At 39.8% G+C, this 27,597-nt stretch overlaps 1 protein-coding gene across 26 annotated transcripts in view; it reads left to right on the forward strand.

Annotated features, from left to right (window-relative positions):
* The first annotated feature begins 1,489 nt into the window (after positions 1 to 1,489).
* The window catches only part of eif4g3a (eukaryotic translation initiation factor 4 gamma, 3a), a 70,732-nt gene continuing 44,624 nt past the window's right edge, over positions 1,490 to 27,597 (forward strand). For 10 of the 26 annotated variants that reach the window (XM_085274846.1, XM_085274855.1, XM_085274856.1 and 7 more), the window contains exons 1-5: positions 1,490 to 2,201; positions 14,517 to 14,589; positions 19,749 to 19,913; positions 22,140 to 22,232; positions 25,033 to 25,065. In XM_085274846.1, coding sequence (XP_085130972.1) covers positions 2,026 to 2,201; positions 14,517 to 14,589; positions 19,749 to 19,913; positions 22,140 to 22,232; positions 25,033 to 25,065 — 540 coding nt within the window. In that variant the 5' untranslated portion in view covers positions 1,490 to 2,025. The remainder of the gene's footprint in view (positions 2,202 to 14,516; positions 14,590 to 19,748; positions 19,914 to 22,139; positions 22,233 to 25,032; positions 25,066 to 27,597) is intronic. The other 16 variants (XM_085274850.1, XM_085274852.1, XM_085274857.1 and 13 more) reach the window with 7 other exon arrangements.

Below are 27,597 nucleotides of genomic sequence, written 5' to 3' on the forward strand. Positions count from 1 at the left end.
ATCACTTTAATTCACAGGCAAGATTCTGACCTGACACACGGTGACCAGAGGCTCAGATTCTGCATACGTTTTGTTTGGGTCCAGTGGTCTTCCCTGGGCTAATTTTGGGTGTCATTTGACTTTTTGCAAAATGTTTTCTGCATCAGTTTCATTGAAATATCTATGAAAAGAGTTGGGCACAGGTGACACCTGCCAAATTCATAGACTAGAAGTTAATGCTGTAAGGTTCTTCCACTTTGGTGGGTGTTTTGTTTTTTCTTTAGCAATACAATCCTCAAGTTGTTGTTCATTATCCCTCTTGACTAAACTTGATGATCTGGCTTTCTGTTATCTTCAGTTTGCCTTGATTCAGGTGTAATCTGAATTTCTGATATTGGGTTACTTTGTCTTTTACAGTAGTAGGTTATAGGTGTAAATGAATATGTTGCCTGATCATAAATCAGATTTTTAAATGGCTCAGACATGTTCAAAACCTTTGTGCATTCAGAACATTTCATGTAGACCGGTTTTGATTTGTCAGAAGTACAAAATATGATTAGACAAACTAGCAACAGTATGAGGGTGGAAATTGGCTCACAGCTTGAGGTTTTTGTTTTTTCTAAATGTTCTGGCTCCTTCATGGTTATTACCCTGCCTATGCGTGCAGGGTACTAGAGGATGAATGGATGTACAGCTGCTGCATATATCAATTTTTCTTAAGTCCTCTAATTTTATTGTTTTCACCACCTCCCAACTTAAGGTACTGCACTCAAGTCATTAACTACTGAAATTTTTCAATAAAATGTACTGCTATTCCTCTTAAGGTGATGCAAAATGTAGATTCCTCCTTGGACTATCTTAAAAGATCTTGGGCATCTGTTTTGTAAATGAATACATTGAATAAGGAAGGCAATAATCTCAAATTGTTTTCCTTATGTCTCAGATTTTTAAGTGGGGGGTAAAGGGTCTTTCACTGGCTCACTTTTAATAAAAGAAGAAAAAAATCAGTGCTGTGTTGTAATGCTGGTATTCCCAGGTCATAATGCACAAGTTTGGTCGATTTGGGTTGCATTTAGTCCCAGATTTGTTTGATATTCGTGCACTTAAAAGGGGTGAATTAGGAACAATGAATTGGGATCTTTTAATTCATGATTAATTTCACTGGTCTTGCCTACTTGAGATCACATTGGGATGTGACTTATGAAGTAAATTAGTTGGGCATCCTTGATCTAAGGGAAATGCCTTGCGACTCAAACGCGAGAACGGTAGATGGCAGTGATAACACACAATTGTTAACGCACAGCGCTGGTACTTCAATAGCCGAATACGTAAGATGATTATTTTTGTCCATACAGAAACCTAATTTACTATAAACACCTGTGCAATCTCATTAATTTATTTTAGTAGTAATAAAAGGAGCCGGGTTTGTTACAGTTAGCAGTTACAGTCGTGATGCGACCGTTATTAATTCTAATTTCAAACTGGATTTTAAAATAGTGAAAAACTGATTTGGAACACATTTGGGGAGCGTCAGCCACGCCGTTTTCGTGTTTTGGTTGAAGGTTAGTTGATTACCCGAGCGATTCCGTAACTGGCCGAGGATTGCCGAATCATCTGTCCTGCCCGGACTGCTGGAAGCGGCCGCAACGCCATGTTGGCGAAGTCTCTCATCTATGTGCGAAAAAAATGATAGAAAACACACTTGCCGAGAAGAAAAGGTAGATCGCCGAGGGAGGTTGAAGATCGCGGCGATTGTTTTTTTTTTTTAAACAGAAACGAACCGAGCCGGATCCGCAGAGGTTCCGGACGGGTGAGGGAGGCTAAACCTCCCACCGTCCCCATGAATAGCACCGCTGATCCTAACAGCGACTTTCCATGAAAAAAGACGTTTGTGTTGCTATTCGAGCTTCGTTATCCCAATTCGTTAAAGGGATTTTGGGGCCTGCTTCAAGAATCCGCAACGCTTGCTCTATGTATGCAGGCTAGGCGCTGTTTGCATCAGTATTTATTAAGATATTGTTTTTATTTGTTATTGATTTTTTTGCGATGAGTTTGCCACCGAAAGTGGTCCCCAAACCCGCCGCTGTCGCAGTTAGCGGACCTGGAAGTGGCCCCTCTCCGTCGAGCCAACTGCGGGCTACCCTGACCTCCGTGTCTCTGCCGCCGGGAGCCCCAACTGCTCCTCAGCCCGGCGCTGTTCAGCCACCCCAGTATCCTTTGACGTGGGTAACGCAGAAATTACTTGTGTTTTCATGCATAATTTTCCCCTGTGACTGTAGCACATACTGATGTTTAATTAGTGATTAATAGCAGAGGTTGGACGTGGGGATGATGGTTTCGTTTGGAGGGAGCTGGGAGGGGAGGGGACAATTACCTAGCTAACTGTGCTAACGTTAGCTCCCGAAGCCGGTTGTCAAAGCTAACGGGGGGAGTTGACGCCACACCACTGATTATCAGATATAACTGGCATGTTCCAGTAAAAGTGGTGGTACATGATAATGTTAAATAAAGAGGTACTATTAGGTACAGTAAAGCTTTATCACCGTATCTCAACACCGGTTACCGGCTTTGTTCAGCTTTGGTTGTTGACTAGCAAGGTGCAGTTATTGCACGGTGCCAGCTAGTTAATGCTAGCAAGTGCCCAAGTCCGTCAATGCAGCGTCGCAAAGCAGTGCAGCTTCCTGTGGCTTTATTATATGTAACGGAGCTAATGGTACTTGCCTAAGATTTAGGCCCGGCTTGTGGGAAATGGACACAGCTTCCAGTTTTACATTAACGTTTTGTTTATTTGTTCATCCGGAGAGGCCTGTCAGTGCCAGAGCTGAGCTGTGATGGTGACAGCCGTCAGAAAGATGCTCGCTTGTTTTAATGACCGTCTTGACTCTTATAATGAAGTCTGGTTTGGTATGATTACAGTCAGCTGAGAAATCTCTTTAAAATTCCTTCACAACCATTTCTGTTTGTTCTCCTGAGAATCTGTCTCCAAATATTTAGCAGGCACTGTGTAATTATATATAAAAAGTTTATAATAATAATTATTACGGCCTTGTGCTCTTACTCTCCTTTGGGTGTACTAGGGGATGGCCCAGTTTTAATCTCTACCCTCAATTTGGTGAAGTCATAGTGGTTATGTCAGCTTGTGTTTTATTTACAGCATGGTGTCAGTAGTGTGTGTGAGAGAGGATTAAGTTGATGTCTCCTGGCTGCCGGTGGCAGAGAGATGTATCTGTTTTGTGATCTGACAGCTTCTGCTGTGGCTTTGGGGTGTGATGGCTCAACCTGATTTCCTGCCTCCCACAGTCAGAGCCGCCCTGTGTTTATGACATCTGTAAGGGGCACCAGGTTGCTGGTTGTAGCAGGTGGTAGTATAAAGGTCCCTCTTGATTTGTTGCATGTTGTGATTTTTTTGATTTGTCTGTCAGTAAACCAAACACAACAGAAAAGATTAACATTCTCTTTATCTGCTGTTGCATGGCCTCTTTTGACTCTCAAGCTCTTTGTAATTGGTGCTACATTTGCTTAACCTACTTTCAGGTGCATGATAGTGAGGGCCTACTGACTGAGTACAAAAATACACCACCTCCACTTATCCATTTTAAACATTGTTTAAGAAAGACAGATAACAGGAATCCACTTTTTGCATGTAATTGTAAGTTATGGTTATTAAAAATTAGCTTAACCATGCTGCCTTATTTGGTATGATGTGCTATTGCTGGTTACTTTATGAGATTATTTGAGATTAAACTTGTGGTAAAACTGACTTGAATTAATGTGATTTTTAGAGGGGAAAGATTTTATAATGTCCCTGTAGCTAGTTATGGCAACAAGATTAAACTGCCAGGACCTCTCCCTGAGTGGCGTCCACTTTGCACTGAACCCCAGTGGCTCCTCTGGATGGAAGGCTCATAGAAGGGTGGGTTCATGTGGCTCTTTCGGGCTGGGCCCACCAAAGGTCCTCTTATAGGCCTGATTCCTGCGTGGGGCCCCGGAATCCTGGGCAGGGCAAATGGCTTCACTGAATTCCTTTTCTTTAGTGGGGTTTTCTGAATCACACTTAATCTGGTCCCTCACCTAGGATAAGTTTGTCTAGGGAGGTCCTACTAGGGGCAAATAACTCATGACAACAAAGCTTCTGGGACCACTTGGGCATGGAGACCCCACCCGCACTCCCCTACATATCCCGTGACCCAGCACCATGGTAAGGTAGAGTAGAGCCCTTCACATAGATGAGCGGCAAATGAGATGGTTCAGGCACCTGACAAGGAGGCTGTCCTTGGCATCTTGGTGTTTTGGGTTTGTCCATATTAGGAGGAGACCCAGAGCCAACCTCAGGACACTCTTGAGAGATTACCTTGGTGTCTTCCTAGGAAGAACTGGCAGAGGTGACTGATAAGGGACACTACTATACTGTGACCCTATAACCCAGATCAGTGTCAGAAAATGGATAGGGTTCACAATGAGTATTACTTTCACTGAAATTCTGATCATTCCTTGTTCTTTTGTTATTGATTGATTAAAAAAAATGCCTGGTGTGGCACGTTAACAACTTTTCAGCTCTTAAGCAATAAAAAAGACGCTGTGGGCTCTCTTCAAAAGAGAAATAATCAGACCAATGATAAACAAATATTTTCAATTATTTTTGATTTAATTTAGTGAAGCATAAAATACACTTTAGTCTATCCAGAGAGCAGAAATGCAATTGTCAATTCACTTTGACAATGGACTATTTTTAAATACATCATACACAGCAGGAAGGTCCCACATGGTACAGATTTTTATTACTCTTTTGTAGTATTTTATACATGTTATCATTATTATTATTGTTATTGTAACCACTTAGTTTAGTGTTGGGCTCTAAAAACAACTTGGGTATATTCAGAAAAAGATTTTACACCTGTTGCCACTTCAAAGCCCTGTTTTCTTGTTGTTTTCCTACATATATGCTGCAGACAGGAAATACAATTTCTTTTGAAATATATAAGTGTCAAAGTCATGCTGGCTGATGTCATTCAGCAGGATAAACAAACTCAAGGAGATGAGTAAATGTTGGTTCCGATGTTTGACCAATGAATGTGGGTGTGTATTTGTTGATGGTGTAGGTTCAAGAGGTGATCACCTCGGTAGTTATCTTGGAGTCTGCATTCTGCAGTGGTTTTGTATTAAATTTTATCAGGAGGAAATAGCAGTCTAAATTAAACTGTATCTGCATCAAATTAGTGAAGTTAACAGTAAAATAAACCAAGCCAATTTCTTCTGGGCCTTCCCTGTTACTTCACAGATTCCTGTGAATACACTAGACTGTACAGCGTTTGAGTTTTATGTCTGTATGTAAACAGACCGTCTGAGTGTTGCCACTAGGCTGACCTCTCACTCTGTTGTGACCTCTAAGGTCAGGAGAGTGGGATCATATTACTCTCTGTCTGGCGTTGTGTGTGGGAATTTCTTCTTTGGCAAAGTTGGTGTGTGTCATTGTGGTTCCTGTGGGGGAACATGTGTGTGATGGAGGGGGAGGGGGGGGGGGGGGGCAGGGCAGGGCAGTTTGTCTGTTCCTGGTTGCCAGAGAGACGCCAAGCGCATGCGTCTGCTGCTACACTTGCCAGACAATGGCACTGCTGCTTAGCATTCAGAGAGAGAGAGGCCAAGGTGGCGCTTCCCACCATCTGCCAACAAAGGGCCAGGTCACCCAGCCTGCCTCAGTCCCCCTCATTTCCTTCCATCCCCCCTCAGCTCACCTCACCCCACTGCTGAGCCAGCTGAGAAAACTGAGGGTTTCTCCTTATTTTTTTGCCCCCTGATCTTTTTTGTTGGTTCCCCTATCTAACTCCACAATTTCTAGACTTGCTCCTTTTTGTCTTTAGAATTTTAATAGTTTTTAAAATAATCATTAGTGGTTGTGCCCTTAATATTAAAAAAAGAAGTGTCTTGAAAATTCCTGTAGAAGCCACTTGACTGCTATCTTTATATGCCTCTGGGAACTTATTTACTTAGTTATTTTGAAGCAGGATCTAAAATCAGCTGTTATTTCAGTGGTCAGCAGGAGATGAACACTGAACATGAAGATGATTGAGCGTGCGTCAAGGCTGCATACAAGATTTACTTTGTTTATCCCAAAGATGTGAAATACATGTTACAGCAGTCTGAACAGTGGAATATGACATTTACAAAGCTCATAAATACACAAAAGAAAGAAGCACAGGGTAAATAAAAAAAAAAAAAAAGAATTATAGGAGGTCATTTAAAAAGGTAAAAATAATACAATACAACTCAACTCAAAGAAGTCAAAACAAATATATACTGGTATGTGGTGTAAGGTAGTCCTGTAGTGTAGCTGAAATAGAGGGTGCTTCTGTGCCCAGTAACTCAGTGGTGTTGAAAGATTTTATGGCAAAAGTTCCTGGTGCACATCTGTCAATAATTGCAGAAAATAGCCTATATGCTAGAGTGTTGTTAGCTTTTTTTTGTTATATGTTGTCTTTTCATAACACCTTTGCAGCATATCGACCTAACATGGTACCTACAGTTTAGCTATCTGCGATTTGTTCTGCGCTGGGAAGCGATCTGCTTACATCCTCTGTATTAGATCAGATCCTTTGACGTGTACCAATGTCTCAATAACCAGTTTTTAGGCAGTTGCAGTAATAGTGTTTGGTTGATGTAAAATTCTAAGGCACACTTGGACTTGCATCAACTATTGCAGTAAGTGGTGCAGAGGGTGATTATTTCAGTGACCCACTCTTTATATAGAGAATCAGTAGTATAATTTGATAAAAACCTGCTGAAAGGGTTTGCAGACTTTGCCCCAACAAGGTTTTTCCCCCCTGGGATTTGTATGTCTGTCACCATCTTTGCTGTTGCATAATCCTCCCATAAATTTCCAAGGATTCTTTGAGTGGCATGTCTCTCCTTTAATGTGGCCAGGCATGCAGTCACACTCAATGCTATGCACCTATGTAATGTATGTACCCAGCTGGTGGTTCTCACAGAACAGGAGTCCTGTATTTCAGGACAGGTGTGTGCAGCCTGCATGTGAAGATATTCTCATAAGCTCACTCACTGTGGGATGTTATAAATAAACTGCTGAGTTGTTATGAGCCAGCATTGAGGGCCGTTCTTTCCAAAGAGGGCGTGGCCTGTTGTAGAAGCCGTCCTGTCAGTTCTCTCCTGGCATTACAATCTGAAGTGACATTTCCACATCATTGTGTATATTGTTTCTGTATTTACTTCTGCTAGAGCATTTCAGACACATCCTGGAATTAGTGGAAAACTGATATTTTCTTATCATGGACACACTGCTTTCAGCTGTTCTTATAATACTGTGCTTGGAGAGCCATCTCACCCACATGATGATGCTCTAAGGTCAGTGATGAAGTTGTTTATGTACTCCTGTCAGCAGGTAGTGCTATTACTTTTTCCATTAAAACTTAGATTTTTGTGTAGGTGCAATAATTTAGACTTTGCCCTACAATTGTACAAATTCAGTGCACTACAGCTAAATAATTGCTTAATTTGTGTGAAGTTGAGAAGGGTTTTTTCAGCGTGTAAGATTTGGGAAATTGTTGTTTGCTAAGCAGATTGAGTATTTGAGGACTATTTGGTAGCACTTTTTGTTTTGAGAGCCCAAATCATCCAGTTTTTATGGGTTACTTCTCTATGTTTCTTGCACATTGATTCTTATGAAAATTCATTACTGACAATAAAATTAATTAAAATACATCACATCAAACAAATTCGCATTTCCTCAATTTTCACAGAAAATAAGTGTTGCTGCAAATAAATGGTTACTTGGTAACAGTAAGTAAGGGCTGTAGTTTTTACCTTGGCAGCATTTTAGAGAGCTGCCTTTCCGCTTATATACAGTGTAGACGTACTGTTGAAAATTCCTCTTAAAACACAGCCTTGTCTTAAGCTTTAAAATTATTATTTAAAGTTTGAATGACAGCCTTGACCTTTGCAGATTTTATGTTAGGATCATATTACCTATATAAAAGGTGGATGTAGTTTCCATGTCTCAAAAGTGAAGCCAGTGCCAAACTGAAGTGTATTTTTTTTTTCATTGGCTAGCAGGAAGTGACTATTGTGGTTTCAAAAAGAAGCACCTTTTTGGAAGCCTATGGGAAAACTGCCCTTTGCTTCAATTGATCTGATGGCCTCAGACTTTACTGATAAGTGTATGTACTCAGTTGCAGCTTGTAAGGCTCATTGAATACAAAATAATATATTTCTTGGGGTCAATTGTTGTCCTCCAAAAGTTTTAAAAAGTAATTAAAGCTGAGGCAGGCCTCCTGCTTATGTCATTGACAAGTTGTTATCATATTAGTGTGCTTTGTCTCATCACTCAGTGTTCACATTCAGTTTTAAACACTAAAATGCTGACTGCATAAACCAATGCCATGCCAAGAAAACCACATCTGTCTTTTATTCTCAGTCTATCATGTAGTGCTAAGTTGTCAGCTAAAATTAGGGAGCTTGGTTTGTAAAGTGAATCCACAGATTTTGTGGGTGTATTGTATAGATACCTGCTATTTTAATTTTAATTAGGCACTCACCCAAATTGGAGAACACATTTCTTGGGCCATATTATTTGTTATATATTTGCAGTTCACCCTTGAGTTCACTAGCCCCAATAATGAATAATGTAAAGCTTTAATTTTAAGAGCAAGTTAATGAAAATTCACCCTTGAGACCAAAACCATTTTTTATACCAGGTTGTAAACATGCTTATTTTTGCCCCAACTGGCCATTCAAGGAACTGCATTTTTTAAGGTACATTGTGTAATGACTGACTCGTCAGTAAATATAAATAACTCTTTCTCCACCAGCATTACGTCAGTCCTCAGAAAGTGTCATGAGAACTAAGTGCTTTTAGTTGGTCAAATTCATAGTTGGTTGTAACTTACCTAATGTAAGTCTTTGAAAGGCATTATTTCTCATATAGGCACTCTGTTAGAAACCTAGCTTTTATATAAATGATGGTTAGAGCTACTGAGAGATGCTACACACTCATGATAGCCATTTGTCAATGGCAGTCCCACCTAAAAGCCCAATCACAGAGTAATTTTCTTGACTACTGTAATGCACTGTTTTTTGGAGTCAGCCAACGATCTCTTGCTCGTCTTCAGCTCATTCAAAATGCTGCTGCCCGCCTCTTAACTGGTACCCACAGCTATGAACATGTAACACCTATCCTGTCTTCTCTTCATTGGCTTCCTGTTCATCACAGAATTAATTTCAAAGTCCTAACACTGGTTTATAAATGCCTTAATGGTCTTGCTCCCCCATACCTTTCCAAGTTACTTCAGCCTTATATTCCTTCACGGACCCTCAGATCAGCTGACCAGCTGCTGTTGGTTGTCCCAAAATCAAGGCTTAAACGTAGAGGAGAACGAGCCTTTTCAGTTATGGCCCCAAAACTTTGGAATACGCTGCCTTTAAATATTAGACGGGCATCTTCGTTTCCTGTTTTTAAAATGCTTTCGAAAACACACCTTTTTTGGATAGCGTTCAGACTGGCTTGAGTTGATATGGTTTTTATGGGTTTTATTATGTTTTATGTGAGTGTTAGTGGTTGTATTTTGTGTTTTACCCTGTGTTACTGTACAGCACTTTGGGCAAACCTTTTGTTTTTAAACGTGCTATATAAATAAACTGGATTTGGATTTGACATCTTTTCATTTGGTGGTTGGTCACCAGTGGTCATTTTAAGCTTGGTAAGAAGCATCGCCCTTTATTGTATATACCATTCACTCATGGTTCAGTGAGTGGTATCAGTACCTCCAATTAGTTGTCTCTTTAAAGTTAAAGAAAGTTTTGCCTTATGTGCATTTGGTAGTTGCTGATGCATGTTACTGAATGTCAGTCACCTTCTCTTTATGCCCATTACCTCCCTCGCTTGCTACCTGCTACCACATAAATGTGATGTTTTGCTGAATAAAACTTGAAACTAGCTGACAAGAACAAAGGTAAAATTAAAATTTTATTGAGGTCACAAATAAAGGCAACCAACTGCCATTTTCTCATAGACTTATTTACTTTATTTTTAAACTAGATGAGCTTCTGGCCATTGGAAAAGAATGCATGTTTTAATGGTAGATCTGCATTGGCTTCACTTTTTTCCAGGCACGTTATGCTTTGTCCGTCTGTTTTGTTTTTCTCACAGTTTGTGGCTAGAAGTGGGAACTTTCCTGCCCGTTAATTTAAAATTTGTATCTTTATAAAGAAATACAATTTGTGTTTTAGAGATCCACAACCATAGCTGCTTAAGATATGGTTTGTTACAGTTGAATCCAAAAACCTACCACCTATTGTTCATACTGTAGTGAAAGAGCAGTCTCAGCAACAGCAGTGAGAGCTTTGTGAGCTTCGCTTTTATCCAACTGTGTGTGTGTGTGTGTGTGTGTGTGTGTGTGTGTGTGTGTGTGTGTGTGTGTGTGTGTGTGGCCAGTGTGCCAGCAGGGAGGAGGGTTTGTATCTGCACCATCTGGGTCGTCTCCACTTGCTTCCTGTATGTCCACTTTGAGAAGGTACAGGAAGTACTCTGAAATTTACAGGTAGTCTACGTCATTCAGACGAGCCTGTAGGACTATCATGTAATTTAACATTTTTGCCCAGCAGAATTTCCATGATGTTTATCAGTCATTGCACCACTCTCATTTCCATTAGACCCTCTCTTGCTTCTTTGTTTTGGATACTTGTCGCGATTTCTTGAAGTTGTTAACTTTATAGCTCTGATTCATTCATTTATTCAGGATTAGTTTTTTTGAGCCATATCATCCTCCTGATCAGACGTTTACTATGTGTAAAGCTGTATCTCCTCCTGTCTTCCCCTCTCTGCCTCTCGCACATTCAGCACTTAAGTGGCTTTCCAGTAAGCTAATGATGAAGCAGGGACCGCTGCAGCTTTTCCTTCTTAAATGAAGCTTATAGGTCACTGTAGGGGTCGAGGACAGGGAGTAGTGTTTGATGCTACTTTGGGATCTCAACACGAAAGATGTGTCTGTCTGTTTTAGACCAAAAATGTACCTCCCAATATAAGAAACTACACTTTCTTTTTTCCTTTTTCAGAATGAGCAACTTTTACGGCAAATGTTACTATCTCGTTATCGGTTTGTGATTATATATCCTCAAATATTTCTTGAATTTGTCCATGGGTCAAATGTGAATCCCCCCCCTTCTGATCAGCTTGATGTTATAGGTTATATTTCAGCAGCACTGGCACTCTCATTTTTGAACTGTAAGCCTTTAGATTGACATTGTGCTTGGCCTCCTTCCCAAAGCAGACAATTAATGGAGATTAAAAAAAAAGGCTAATGTCTAATTAGTGCAGTCATCTACTGATATGGTTATGCCTGATGCACACAGTAGAGCATGATTGCAAAGTGTCTGCATCCATCTGGTTGCTCGACCACCCGCATGGAGAGCTTGACATGAATGATGCACGATCACCTTGATATACTGCTGCAGTATTAATTTTCTTCTACAGACTCAATAAACTTAAAATAAACCGCAAGAACTTTTAATATGGAAGGAAAACAAGTCCATCATTTCTAGTTGCAGATCTAGTTGGAGGGCAGCTCAAGAGTTGGCAGTTCGTCTTGTAATCGGAAGGTTGCCGGGTCGAGCCCCGGCTCTGACAGTCTCGGTCATTGTGTCCTTGGGCAAGACACTTCACCCGTTGCCTACTGGTGGTGGTCAGAGGGCCCGGTGGCGCCAGTGTCCGGCAGCCTCGCCTCTGTCAGTGCGCCCCAGGGCGGCTGTGGCTACAATGTAGCTTGCCATCACCAGTGTGTGAATGTGTGTGAATGGGTGGATGACTGAATGTAGTGTAAAGTCCATAGGGACTAAGTAAAGCGCTATACAAATACAGGCCATTTACAATTTACAGATATAGAATTTGGCAAAACCAAAAACTTGGCCAGTTCTCTGATTAAATAAGTGTAATGGAGTATAATAATCAAACGCTCAAATTTACTCAAAACATAACAATTAAAAAGTGATCAAGCTTAAGAAATGACTGTTTTCCCAGCAGCAGGAAAACAGCATTTATTTATGTGTTGCCTTTCACAGAAAGAAGAGCTTTGCAGAAAGCAATTAAATGTTTTTAATTTGCATATTATCTTAAAAGAAAATGTATAAAATAAAAGCAGAATGAAATATACCATGGAAAACTTACTTTAAACTTATTATGAAGCAAACATGTAACAGGGTTAAGAGTAGCAGAATTAAAAGACCAAAGTATATATTTCATAAAAACTTGTGTGGCACAAAGCATGTTACAGAAAGGTATATCTTGGACTGACTTTTGGCTGCAGGTGATTTCCTTCTCAGACAACAGAAATCTGCGTGCTGCCTTTGAGCCGTTTAAATAGTGACTCATTCTTAGAATTTGGCGACTGTGGTCGAAAGCTTAGACCTGCCAGTTTTTGGTTAGTTTTTTTTTTCTTTCTTACCAGGTGTATCTGCCTCGTCTTCCCCAGTTGTCTTTTTGTCCCTCCTTAGAAGGGTTTGGAATTAAAAGCTGCTTCCAAATTGTCTCTCAGGCTTGATGGTTTCCAACCTCATCAACTCCTTTTATCACTGCTGGCATGGCAATACTGGCAGATGAATTAATAACGTCAAACCTTTGCACACCTGAGTCACACATAATCTTTTCTACATTGTGGTCAGACTTGGAAAATCATACAGTTGCACTGACAGAAATCTTGAATCTGAAAGCAAACAATGTTGTAAGAAATGTGGCGTCACTGTTTTCAAATTTCCTTCTGGCTGTAATAGCGACATCCTTTAGATGCAGTTGATTGAAGATTTAGAAATGGCATTTGTGTCAGTCATAGACTGACACAAATGCCAACAAAAAAAGTGTTTGTTGGAGTAGTTAACACTAGGAAGCTTGGTTACCAGCCTATATTCATGAACTGTATGGGTGTGATGTAAAGACACTTCTAAGTTTAAAATCTCAACACAAAGGGAGGTTAAAAAAGAGTAACTTTGAACTAATTTTTTACTATTGCAACTTAGAAAATATTGATGTTAGTCACATTTCCTAGAACACTGAGTAATATCATTAAAAATGTAAGGACAAAAGATTCAGTTTCTGAGTATGGTGGTATAAAACGAAGAGATGCTCACGGGAGAAGCGTGACATATTTGCTTAAAAGTACTTTGTTTCATTTTCTGTGTATAGTTCGTATTTTTCGCCTACTTTCGAATGCTGCATTTCTTGGATGTTGCTTTTCTAGTTATCATGTGTAGTCTGCAAATCATTGAAGAAACCTGTCATGTGGGAAATGTTTGCTGTCTGGCTCTCAAAGCACCAATAAAAAGAAGGTGAAAACTGTAAATGCCATCTTCCACGTAGTTTTTGTACTCTTCCTCACATAGACTGTCAAATCATTGTGATGGGACTGAGCTTCTAATTACTCCTAACATCTTTGTATGTGTGTAGTGTGGGTGGGTGTGGGATTTTTTTTTTTTTCTTCTTTTTTTTTTTTTGTCTTCCTTCTCCAAATTCCTCGGTAATGAAACTGATAATGCTTCCTGCTGTGCTTCCGTGTTTTGATTCGCAGCCTTCTCTTTAAATAATTCTTTTCACTCTGTCTTATCTCGTTACGAGTAGCAGTGCTGGCAGGGGTCCCAGAGAGATGACGGGCCCTGCAGGCAAGAGCAGGACTAAGGAAGGGAGTTTAGGGCAAAGGGAGGTGTGATTTGGGTGAAAGGAAGAAAGCCAGACGTTCGGTTTCCCTTAAATCATGTGATCAGCAGTGTGTGAGCCTGTCTGTCGCACACAACTGCCTGAGCAGGTTACTAAACACAGGCCTTCCCTTTTCTGTATGGATTTTACACATTCCCCCTTTTATCTCTTCTAACATCTCAGTGATGTCTTCATTTATTATATCTTTCTTAAGCTTTAAAGAAAGTGATCAAATACTCTGGTTTCACTGCAAACAATTATTAAACCCTCGAGTGTTATAGATTTTCTTTTGTGCTATGTTGTAGTTTTTGTTTAACCTCTTATTCTTCACACAGCTGAAGGTGAAGGGAATTAATATTAAATGTATTTTGCGCTGTGCTGCCAAATAGTTGTTTCAGTCCTCACTCTTGTGCTCCAGCTGCCCCCCAGCCTGAAGTAGCACAGAAATCCATTTCAGATTTTCCCTTTAACTCTTGCAAAATGGTGAAGGTACATAGTGTACTCTCAGAGATGGGGCATTTTAGGCGGGGTTTGTATGGTTGGAGGGGGGGGGGGATCCTTGAAATTGAGCTATAGGACATGGGGTCTGAGGGAAGCCCTCTGATGATCTGAATGTATTTAATTAAATTAAACTGCAGAACATTTTTCAGTGGATTTGTGGTTTTTTTGTTGTTTTTTTAACTCTTAAACATAACAGATCAGTTCTCTTTGCATGCTTTAATCAGCCATATTTAGACTCAGCAACACATCTTCTAAAATATGACAGGAATCTTACTTGTCTGTGACCTAGCAGGATGCCAGTTTTTATCTCCTGTTGCTTGAAGAACTTCCCTTAACATCCTCTTTCCAGAATCCCACGGGTTCAGCCATCACTGGACGAACGAATCTTCCCTACACAGCCTGGAGTCGCTGCAGTCTACAGCGTGAGTCACTGCATGCAGCCCCTCTTTTCAGACACTGTTACATTCATATCCACCTGTATATACTGTATGCTGCAGTGCATATGCAGGAAGGTTACACTTTAAGTAAAAACACACACTGAAGACTCTGATTTGTTGTACTGACTTTATGCTTTTGCACACACTTTTATTATGGTCACATAAGTCACACAAATTATTGCTTATTTTAATTTGGTTACTGAATTTAATGCGGTTGTGTACAACCATTCATTCATGAAGGTAAAACCTGAAAACATATAATAATTTTTTTGTAATATGGAATTATGTCATTCTATTTGTTATGTATTATGTCATTGTAATTTTGTGGTGTAGTGGTTAACACATGGAGGAGACGCAAAACCCGGCCTCAAAGCTCACAAGCTGCTATACTACTAGGATTGTGTCAAATTAACATGTGGATGCCTCTGCTATTGTGACCGCTTGGGGAAATAAAGGAACAGCTGAAAATACCATTATGTATCATAGTTGATAAGAGAAAATAATCATTCCATTCTGCTGATGTCAGTATGTTTTCATAAAAAATATTCTGTATTTGGTATTTATTGCCAAATTTTGGTGCCTTTAACCAGTGAGCTAGAAGAAGCAAACTGATGGCTGACCTCCTGGCCCCTCTGTGTGTTTTTACCAAAATGCTGTTTTCCTAGGTTTACACACCAACATTGGTATGGGTTGTTGGGAGTTTAAATCTGAAGCTTTACAGTTAACCCCGAAAACTAGTAAAATGTTCCAGGTATGTATTACAGGAAGAGAAAGACTTCCTGCTGACTCGGCACTCCTCTTTGCCTGTGAAATTAAAGTGAAAGTATTTAATATGTGCGGTAGCAAAAAAAGGGGGAAAAAAGATACTTAAAATTAAGGATGGACAGATCCAGAATTTTCCAGTTGCTGTACAATGTTGTTATCATGGCCTCAGCTCAATACCAGAGTTATTCACAGCCCAGTACCGCATTATTCAAGTTACTTGTACTAGTTGGCGTTTTTTCAGCTCGGTGTAAGAGCAGTAGGCTGCTTCATACTCCTGTCTTACAGTTGTACTCGTTTTTCCTCTTCCTGATGTCACTCTGTTTCACTTTGAGTGCAGAATGGAGCTGAATTCCTGTCGAACTGACAAGAACATGTCATACTAAAAACGTTCCAAAATGGACATAACATGAATGAGAGTCAGAAAGACAGACAGAGATAGCATTCCTCTCCTTGTTGTGTGAGCTTTGCAGTCATGTCCACTTACACGGCCTCAGTTTGCAGTTAAGTACAAAAGTGGAAAAGTTTTGTAAACACATGAAGAAAATCTGTTGCTGCTGCAGGCGTGAAGAACCTCCACACTGCTGCCTTTTGCTGTTAGCATCCTCATACTATTTATCTCCCAGCTTTATGTGGCACAGTAAACAATTTAAAGTTAAATTGAGTAGATTGGCTTGTTGTTACCCAAAGCTGTTCAGTAGGTTAATTTACCTGTCAGTTTGTCATTTTATAATGATGGTGCTACAACATCGCACAACATTATTTGTAGCAATAACAAAGAGAAGGCTTTATGCTGAAACGCAGCAGCAATTTCGTCAGCATGGTGACTGTAAACACTTTCTAACCAGAAATCTTTTTTACTCGTTTCGATGTTAAGAGTGCCAAAGACTATAATGGTGGAGATCCTGTTTGCTGTCAGTCCAGTGTTTGACATTAGGATTGTATGAAACTGGGCAATAATAATACAAACTGTGCAAACATGCATGTGTGCTTGTAATTTAAAAGAGCACATACGTGTAAGGAAATTCTTTTGTGATCAGATCTCAGCAGGCCTGATCTGCAGATTGGTTCCCTCAGGGTACCTCTGCCATTTACTGACTCCTTCAGGAATTAATTAACATTTTCTTCATCATATCTTTGTCATGATAATATTTACATAATTTGTAGTGCGTTTCTGTTGTCACATGCCTGGAGCATAAACATATGAGTTAGGAGGATTTGGTAGACAATTAGATTTGCCTGAACTTTAGAGGCTGCGTATTGCCTGGTAGTCGGTGACCAGCCACACCTACTGTGCCTCTCTAAAGACAAAATAAGCCCAGCGTAGCAATCTTAATGAGGCGAGCAGTTAGCAGAAAGAACAGAAACTGTGCCTATTGTGACACACCTTGTGAATGAACAGAATAGGAATAGTTTTTTTTGGTTTTCAGCTTAGATAAGAATGATGATTTTCCAAGTCTCCCTTTTTGTTTTTCATTGTGTTTCTGTTTTCAGCTTAATTTTTGTAAAATGTTAAACAGAAACACAAGTCACCAAAATACACCAACATCAGTGATAGAGTTGATGCATTAGGTATCTGAGATTTAAAAAAAATATCATATTATCTTGCATCTAGCATTGTGTATTAAAAAGTTCTTAAAAGTCACTTCTGTGGGTAGATTACTGGAGAATGTGGAGGAATCTAACTTTCATTCATATCAAGATATTTGATCTGTCGGTTCTTTCACAGAAAAAGAAAATAATAATTTGTTTCACAGATTTCAGATTTTGAAGCTCTTTCTTTGAGTTCTCTTTTAATTTGGTTGTTCTATAAACATGAAAGAAGAACATGATCACAGTCTGAATGCCACAAGATTGTATGGCGTGCACTTGTGCGCTTAACATTACCAGTATTGCTCTTGCTGAGCCAGATGGAGGACTGGGTCAAAACTTGGCCTCTTGCACTTGATGGAGGTGTATTATATCATTATGAGCAGCAGAGTTGCCAGTGCTCTGACCAGGACTACCTGCCCTGCTGTCAACAACCTTTATTGTACTTACAGTACAATTTTATTTTACTTTCACCTGTCCGCTCACCTCTTGCCCCCCTCGCCCACGTACTCAGTGAAACAGAGCAAACCCAGGAAGATTAGCGTGACCACAAATATCAGCAAAAAGCATTTTTGCTAGCCCTGCTCGATTCTACTAGAAATATAATCAATATGTGGCGAGCAGCGATTAGATTTGTTTGAGCGCTTTCTGAACTATTCAAGGCAAAACCAAACCACCTGCGCCTGTTGTGCAACACCTTGTGAATAAACAGAATAAAATTTTCTTTTTCCTTTTTTTTCTTCTTTTTTTTGGAAAATGCTTGAAAAATACTGCAGATCCAGGAGCAAGTGCTAGGCTGAAAATAGACAAAGAACTAATGTATAAAAATCAGCAGTGTTCGCTTGTTGCAGGCTGCAGGGTTTTGAATGTTTTTCTATGTTGTCGCATGATCTAGTCACATGACTGTTATGTCAAAACCAATTAATCAGCCTGATATTGATTTAACAATTTATATAAAGATAGTAGCCATTATAAAACGTGATGCTTTTCCCCCCCTGTAATTAATTCAGCTAAATATTGATGTCTCACATAGACTCAGTTTATCATTGATTTTTACATCATGCACTCATGCAGTTTTTAACATTGGATTTTCTTGAACTGTAAATATAATTCAACAGAAAATGGATCAATAAAAAGTGATCTTAACCAAACTTTGGCACAGCCGGGCAGGGAGTGAATTTAGGATTTTTTGGGTGGGGCAGCTAAGTGTAATGGTACATGCGTTGAATTTAAAACTCAAGACAGTGTGTCATCAATTAGAGAATCACTGTAAAAAACAAATGTGGCTCGATTATTCTTTCATCTCAATCTTGTTTTCATAAACTTTGAAAGCCGAAATGATCGCTGAAAATCAAATTTGATTAATCGCAGCACCCTCAAATAGATGTTAACAGATATTTAATGAAAGGAGGGCACATAAACAGGGTAAATAACAAAAAAGGGTTGTTGTTTTTTAACCTTTTGATTTATTAGGGGAAAATGTGTCTATTTTTACAGGGTCTGGCATTTAACAGTACGCTAGAATTGACCTTTTTTTCTGACACCACACTGAAGATGTTTCCTGCCCTGATAACATTTCTGAATTGTGGAAGGTACAGTAAGCAGCTGCACATTAGACGAGGAAATGCTGTGTGCTTGGAGATGGGCTGTTCAGCTGTGAGCTTTCTTTATTCTTTGCAACCTGACAACACTGAAAACATTGGAGGCTTTATGAGATTTTTCAAGCTCTCAAGAAAGTTTTTGGGGGGGTTAAAACTGCAACAATGATGACACTGGTGGAAATAAACGGCACTCGTTGCATGAAGCTGTTGCTCTGTATGGTGATAGTGGGGTTTACTCAGCCGCTCTTTCTTCTCTTCCCCCTCATGTACAGCCCCCATACAGTTGCTTACCTCCCCTCCCCCATCCCATCACACTGTATGTCCTCAGAGTCAGTCACTTGCCTGAAGCAATGCAGGCTCCTCCCCTGGTAACAGCAGCTAGATTAGTTGCTTTATCCCAGGTCATCTGAGGGAAGTGGGCCACACAGTGGAGATGCAGAGATACTATAGAGACTGTGCAGAGTATTGGCTATAAAGGTTACAAACATTTGAAGTTGAGAGTTTGTAATTTTAGTAGCAGAGTTTTTAAATCTCTCAACATAGAAAAGCAGCCCTTGTTAGAGGAGAAAAAAAGAGAAGAGGGAGGCTTGCCTAGCTTTCCATTTCCCCTCCTTGTCTGCTTACTGATTTCTTCCTGCAGTATCCTGTCTCATTCCCTGGTGTTTTCAGGCCTGCTGCAGCAACAAGCAGCACCTGCAGTGGGGCCAGCCCATAGCTACAGCTGCCAAGGCCCATCCTGCCACACCACAGAGAGCTGAATAAAAAATCTCAGCTTTGTCTGATACTGCTCACCGCCGGTACCCACCCTGAACCCTTCCCTGTGGCTCAAGCCTGTTTGACATGACTCACTTCTATCTGTTGCACAGAATATTCTCTATCTATCACAGATTATTTGACCCAGTTTTGCCATATGAGGCCCAGACATACTTGCACAGCAGGCTACAGAAGAGGCCGCAGTCGAGTTTTTAGCAAAGTGCAGCAGCCTTCAGCAGCCATGCATGTTTGAAGGTCTTCACCTCTGCATAAATACAGGGGCTAATCCTGCTGCTTGAGCGCTTAATTTACATCCCTCAGCAGGAGGGAGGACTAATGACCTGTGGAGCCCCGCCACTGCTGTTCCTCCTCTGCACCAGCCTGGCATAATATATCATTTTGTTTAAATCTTTAATTTTACTGCTTCATTTCATACAGGTGTCCAGGCATGGTCCTTCTTACCCTGCTCACGACATCACAAAGGGACACACTAATTTGCCGGGCACCCCGCCTGGTCATGCCCATTCCCCGGCGCTCTCTCAGGTATCAGTACCCACAGCTTCCCCATATCGCTACCCTAAGGGCTGGGAGGCAGGCGGAGGGGTGAGTTTGTCACTGTGACCGCCGTCATCCTCTCTGCATTTTCATGTTTATTGTGAAACGGGTTCAGTGTGTCCACATAGAACAACTATATTTCCACATTTGATGTGTGTTAAATTGTATTTATTTATTTTTTTTATACCTGTAGACACCCTGTATTAGTTTTGGTCATGTTGCCTACACACTACCCTTTGTTCTTTTGTTCTCCTTTCTTACGTCAGCCTTCATTTTCATGTTTGTCACTTCTCTAATTTCACAACATTTCTAATGCAGCGCTAAGTCATGTGTGCATGAGTGTCTTCTTTTAATGAAATTCACATGATTACATGATGAACACCGCCACAAAATCTAAGAGAGCAGGTCTTGCGCACTGCTGCCTATAGGAAAACATCCATCCACTGTTTTCTACACACAGTACCTGCTTAATCTTGACAAGGGTTCCAAAGTTAGCAACCTCAGCATGGATCTGGCAAAAGGGAGATAAACAGTCCGGCCTGTTGATTTTTCCAGTCTCCTATAGGGCTTATGCGTACTTAGAAAGAATGTTTACTTGACCTGTAAGATTTTGTGAGAGAATTAGAACACAAACTCAACCTTATTATGAGAGTATTATTAAGTTATGTTGGATTAATTCACAGTTTTATACTGATAATTATGTTTAGAAGCTTAAATATTAGTTATTTGACATTTTGTCCCACTGGTCAAGTAAGCAGTATAAAAAGCAGTTCTATAAAATATTTGATTGGTGTTGGGGGCTTGTTAAAGCGGATGTATTGTCCTAATTTCCAGCTCTATCTGTAGAGTAGATGCATTATTTGACAGGATTTATCTTATGGCGAACCTTAGTTCAGCTCCTCAATTCACCTTTTGTTTGAAAGCAGTTTTAGCTCCATCCCCTTTAAGCAAACTGTATTTTAATTGGCTGCCCAACACAAACAAAAGGTTTAAAAAGCTGGTGGGTGAGGCGAGATTAAGGGCATACCTTATGTCAGGGGTGTCAAACTCCAGGCCTCGAGGGCCGGTGTCCTGCAGGTTTTAGATCTCACCCTGGGTCAACACACCTGAAACAAATGATTAGTTCATTACCAGGCCTCTGCAGAACTTCAAAACATGTTGAGGAGGTAATTTAGTGATTTAAATCAGCTGTGTTGGATCAAGGACACATCTAAAACCTGCAGGACATCGGCCCTCGAGGCTTGGAGTTCGACACCTGTGCCTTATGTGGATCGCATCGTTTGACACTTTGGTCAGTACTCTATTTGTATGACAGGAAGGAAAACAAAAAGCAAATAAATCCCCTTTAAATCGAGATATGCATGTGTGTATGAATCCATATATGCCATGATCACAGTAGACATACTGTGACCGATTTTATATTTGAGATTTAGGCATGGGATAAATATTGGGTAGAAATCCAGCAAGGACGCTTTCCTCTCTGTCTGTAACTACAGTAAAATCCTAACCCGTTTGATGGAGATTGGGTGAGGCTATGACAGAATTTACAAGGGCAAAGCAGAAATAAATCAGAGTTGAGCATTATGAGAAGATTCACACGCTTGTCGCTTTTTAGTTAGGTACTGCATCCAGGTGCTTCCTCTTTTCATTTTGAAAAACACCTAGATGTATACAGGTAACTTTGTGAAAGGTCAGTCTATTAATCACAAAGACATAAACAACATCAGTGTCACTGCTGCTGCCTTGCTGCTTTCACTTTAAAGCATGTTGACTCTGTGACTGAGCTTCTCTGGAAGAATGTGACAATGCTTGCAAGGAATCCAGTTCTTCCTTTTTACCGTGGTAAACTAATGGCCCACTGCCTCACCCTAAAGCAGCTCTAGTCACTCACCAGCCTTTCTATAAATAGTTTTGTCAGCCAACACAAACTTAAATTATCACCATCACACCAGCAGCACGATGAAGAAGAGTACGCAGATCTGCTTAAACCCACCTCTGCTTAGCTCCACTGCACACTAGATGAAAAATAAAGGAACACAGGATTTGCAGTCCTTGGGGGTACCAATTATTTTTGCACAGTACATAAACCCTGATTGAAAACACTTTCTCCCAGCTACACCCAATTATTTAGTGCTGTGTTTTAGTGTGTTGTCTATAGTTTAGGTCCTTTGCAGTGCACTTTCTCTTAAATGACTAGGGACTGATTGCTGCACATTTTTTGCTCAGTATACATTAAGCCTTCTTTTTTTCTGTTTCTATTTCTTCTTTTTACAGTCTCCATACAACCCTGGGCAAAATGCTGGCTCCGCACCTTTAGTGTACTCTCCCCAGACGCAGCCAATGAATGCACAGCCACAGAGTCGCCCGGTGAGTGCCACTCTGGTGCTGGATTTACAGCACACCTGCCTCCAAGAACCCAAACAGTTTTGTGTTTTAGTGGAACTCTGTTTTATAGCTTTACGAAGAAAATCCACGTAAATTGATGATTGATCTTAGCATGATTGTGGCACTGAGGTACCTCGATACAGGCTATATTTATTTAATAAGGTCTCCCTCATTTATGGGCTTGTTGTTGGTGGTAACATATTGGAAATGAGTCCCTTTTGGTGTATTTTTTTTTCCTCCTTTCATCTGCATTTAGTACTTTATACAGTTACTGACAGTGAGAAATAGTAGGAAATTAACTTTTAGCTACAGGAAAGAAAATTCAGATCAGTCCTGGGATCAGTATTTTTTATCATGTTTTGAATAATCAGAATTCAGATGTTGCAGTTAGTGAGAGTAAGTAAGAGCTGTTCAGGTGTTGTCAGGTGTGTCATCATGTTAAATTCAGACTTTTCAATACAATTCTTGTGCAGAATAAAGGAATGTAAATTACATCAAAGTGGCAATTCTTTATCTAAGCTTTACTCACTTTCTAAGGGAAGCTTAAAGTGGACCTGTTGCGCTCATTTCTAGTTCCGTTTATTTTATTCTTTGACTTTCCTACAATGGCTTTGCATAAAAACGATTACTTGACTTGTACTGGGTCCCATAGTTCTGACTGAAATGAATGATTTCACCTCCTTTCCCTTTAAGGTCAACCTCCTTTTAAGCTAAATTTCATCTGATTGGCTGCCTCTCACAAACAGAAGATTTAAAAAGCATATGGGTTCTGTTTTTCTCTCATAGGGATTACTTATGGATATGCTTACCTCATTAACAACTATGACATGTTTAATGTGAACATCCAACACTGTAAGAATATATACACAAACTCCAATTCTAAAAAAGTTGGAATTTATTTACATTTAAAACAGAGCGCAATGATTTGCAAATCTCAACACCCATATTTGATTTACAAAAGAAAATAGAAATCATATCAAATGTTTAAACTGAGATTTTAAGAGTTTGATGACAAATTTTAGCAGCAACACATTTCAAATAACTTGGCTAAAAAAGCAAGTGGTACATAAAAGAAACCGCTAGAACTAAAGCGGAAAACTGTTTGCAATCAGAAATCAAAATTTGAATCTTTTTTTGGAAAACATTGACGCTACATCCATCAGATTAAAGAGAAGGACCATCTGGCTTGTTATGAGTGCTCAGTTTTAAAGTCTACATCTCAGATGATTTGGGAATGCATTAGTGCCTATAGAATTTGAAGCTCGCACATTTGGAAAAGCATCAGAGAAATATCTGCTGTCATCTAGATGATGTCCTTTTCAGCAAAGCCCTTGCATTTTTCAGCAAGACAATGCTCAAGGCTTTGTAGTAGAAGAGTCTGATTGCTGAACTGCCCTCCATGCAGTCTAGATCTTTAAATAACTGAAAACATTTAGAGCATCATGAAATGAAAAAATAAGACAAAGAAGACCCAGAACTGTTGAGCAGCTAGACTCTGTAGAGTAGGGTGACATTGTCCTGTCAAAACTCTAGCAACTACTGTCCTCAGTTTCCAGATGTTTACAGGTGGTTGTAAAAACAAATCCCAACATTTTTGAGACGTGTTGCTGCCATCAAATTCAAAATAAGCTAAAATTTGCTTGTTAAAAGTTAAATTTTCCCACCTTATCATTTGATATGTTTTCTGTATTGTATTGTGAATAAAATACAGGTTTATGTGGTTTGCAAGTCGGGATGGGACATGATATGAATTTAGCTTTGTGGTCAAATGTTTGAGCATGTTGGAGGTATTTCCCCCCCTTTGTTGTGATCAAAGCTCTGCTTGTGTTGCAAGTGAGCCTCACGTCCTTTTTTTTTTTTTTTTTTTTTTTTTTGAGCGCTTCTCTTGATGCCACCTTGGATACTTTCCAAACCAAAATATGGAGCGTTTACATGACGTCGTAATGCAAATGCATCAGACGTCAGTGGAACAAATAACCAGGATCGTTAGGCAGGCAGATGAACAATTCCAAGGAACTGAACTTCTAGATTGCAATCTCTATTTGCAAGTAACTGCAATTTTTCTTTTTATTTTAGAAATCATTCCAACTTTTTTTGAATTGGGGGAAAAAAACAGAAAACCATCATAGGTCCATTTTAAGCTTGATATTAACTACCAAGCAGGTCTTTTGGTTTTGCTGGTGGTTCTGCTTCTCTTTGACTGAAATATATATGCCTGAAATGTTCAGTGTAGTTGAAAGAAAACCTTTAAAGCGGGAATGATCTTTAAAAAAAAAAAAATCTTACCACAAAAAGCTTAGAAGAAAATATTTCAGTATAATATTGTCTCATTTACTTTGTTTGTAAGTCTTTCTGTATCAGAAGAGCATAGCTAACAGGAAATAAGTCACTGTCCAGTAAGCCTTGTTTTAAATTCTGCCACTTAAGCCATTTTATTTCACTGCAGTATGCCTTATACAATCAAATGTATTTTTTCTGCATTTGACATTTACTCACAGTGTCTTCGCTGGCCTTAAAATCTGTTATATTCAATGTGGTAGTTACAAGTAACAATTGCAAGCTATTATTTGCAAATGCATGCTGTGACTGAGAACTAGTGTTGAATCATGTGCCATGTGTCTCTAAAGCTTTGTAGCTCTGTGGTTTTGTGTTGTACTTCCAAGCGTCGGCTTCCATTGCTCATCTTATACTGTATCTGTGTCTCTCTTATGCTCTCTCTTCTCCCCGCTTTGCCATCACTGCTTCAATCTCCTTGCTGGACCTCTCCTCCCTCCCCCACCAGTTTGCTACGGGCCCTCGACCAACCCACCATCAGGTAATTTACCCCTGCTGTACGCCCCTCCTGCTCCCTCTCTTGCATCATCATCATCATCAAAGCAGTTTGCTGGGCCCTGTTGGCAATGGCCTGTTTGTGGGGCGTCTGCTGTTCCTTAGGAGAAAAATAGTCTCAGATTTAAAAGCCTTCAAGAATCTTGGAAACAGTTAAAGAGGGTTTAATTGTCATGGGATGTTTCCGTGCTGCTAGTTAATCAAGATATCCAGTCAGGTGCACCGAGCTGTTTCCTGATTCTTTTTTTGAACTATTCATGTTTATTTTTATGTTGAGGGTGAAATTAGTTCCTTCCAGTAACTGTTATTTGGCCTTTATCAGCTTTTAATTTATTGATTCCTTTGGGTTCTAAGTGGAAAAAGTAGGATGTTTTGCACAAGATTTTGCAAGAAACCTTGACATTTAATGCTTTTTAAATTATATAACTTGGTTAGTTTATTCAGTTTTGTATTTTCTCAAACACACATAGTCTACAGCAGAGTACAGACCAACCACTGTTATTCATTATATTGACAGTTTTGAAAGCGATTCTGTCTGCATATTAATTTTTGTTTTACCTTATGCTTTAAATTAGGAATTGTGTTTAGCCACTTTGTTTTAGCACCTTCAATTTAAAATAGAAATATTGGACACTGCATTCAAATTTACAATTTAGGTTGATATCAATACAGAAAGGACTGTGTGGTAGATGATGACCTTTTAAATCAGTTATTAAAGTTTAGGTGTTTAAAAGTAGTCAGAGTGAAACTCATCAAGTCAGACAAAATTCTCATACTTAACGGTTTGCGGCAAATGCTTTTCAGTCAACGACTGCTTGAAGTCTCGGGCATAAAGTCGTCATCAGACGCTTTGTGTCTGAGAACACAGACTGCTTTTGTATACCTCTGCATTCATCTGGTTGCTTCCATTAGCAGTGAAATCATCAATAAATGCCAGTGTGAGAGCGCTGTTAGCAGCCATATATAACCACGTTGGCGAGCTTTGGTTTATAAGTTCTACATTTTCCTCTTTTCATAACTTTGATGGAAATGCTTTGTTGGTTCATACAATTTTACCATAGAGCTGCTGTTATCCTTCTTGGCTTACTTGGGGAAACCAAACAGCCACTCTATAAACCCATGGCACAACATGGAAGAGCCATCTCGATAGGAAAAGACTCAGCAATTTTAGAAGAGAACTGAATAGAATAGAGACAGAGAAGGCTGATTGGTTGAAAGAGGAGTGAAAGAAGCAGTCTACTGTGAAAAACCATCCTTGAACAGAGGAGGTGGCTTACCACACCAACTGTCTGCCACCTACAATGCAGTTTTGCCTTAACGCCCACTCATGTCTTGCATCAGGTGATCACAATATGTTACGTGACAGGGCGAGGCAAGGTCTGACAGTGGTTTCACCTGAAACCTCTGCTGGTAATGATCAATACTAGGTCAATGACCCTCTTAAGGGGCAACTCCCACTAGGGTTTAAATACCTGGGACTCTCCACCATTTGGTTTTAGAACTGAAGAAGCTTCTGGGATGAGAGGTGAAACGTCTTCAAGAAACTTAACAAAGTCTAGTTGCTTTCTTTCCAAGCTCCTTAGATAACCAAGCAACAATAAGTGGTAGTAAAACTGGAAATGGAGAATGTTGGTCTTCAGGGTAAAAGTTCTGAGTCAAAACATTCCAGAGAGCTCAGCTTTGACTTTGAAAGCAAACGTTCTCAGTTTTACGCTTTACTGTAGTAGGCGAGTCTTTGCAGACAAGTCAGGGTCTTCCACGCAAACCATGCTCAGCTGCAGCAGTCTGCCAGCAACCAAAGCATCCGCAAGGGGGGCTTCAGTACAGCACTGTATACCTCTTTGTAACCAGTTTCACCAGCAACCATTCAGCAATTGGTCAGGAAATATACATTTTTCCATAGTGACCTGTGGTGGCCAGATGATTGGGTGTGGGCCCGTGTGACTGCGGCCTAAGCCAAGTGTCTCTTTTGAATCATTTCATTTGACACTTTCAGTATCCATTATTTTATTTCTAATTGAATGGGAGACAATTTTTTTTTAGTTTTTATAGTTTGGATTGAGTACACATTATGTTTAAAGTATTCACTCTTCCACTCAAGTGCCCTTAAACAGCAGTTGTACGACTTTATTATGTTATTAGTGAAATTGAATGGGCCTACTTTTTAAAATTAATTTGTTAATCAAACAGGTAATCTGAGGTGCATGTCAATTCTTGCTCTTCTTTGGAGCAGACATCAATCTGACACCAAATTACTAATTTCATAGTAGAGAATTGTTGTGATAATCTTTACCTTAGTTTTAAGGCATTTCTCCAGTTTTGTTAATGCAAACAGGACAATTATGATATTCCACCTAAGCTCTTGGATAGAATATATTTCCTAAAAACAGAAATGGGAACATTACATGCTCATGTGGCTAAATCTGTCATATTTTTGGAATTCGTTCCCACTATAAATACCAAGATATTGCTTTTTTAACTTCTTTTTCAGTGTTAAGACAAGGTAGTGGTCAGGTAG

Source organism: Mchenga conophoros, linkage group LG5 (assembly GCF_057382185.1).
Source record: "Mchenga conophoros isolate Kocher_MC1m ecotype Shallow Benthic linkage group LG5, M_conophoros_male_GT1.1, whole genome shotgun sequence".
Lineage (NCBI taxonomy): Eukaryota > Metazoa > Chordata > Actinopteri > Cichliformes > Cichlidae > Mchenga > Mchenga conophoros.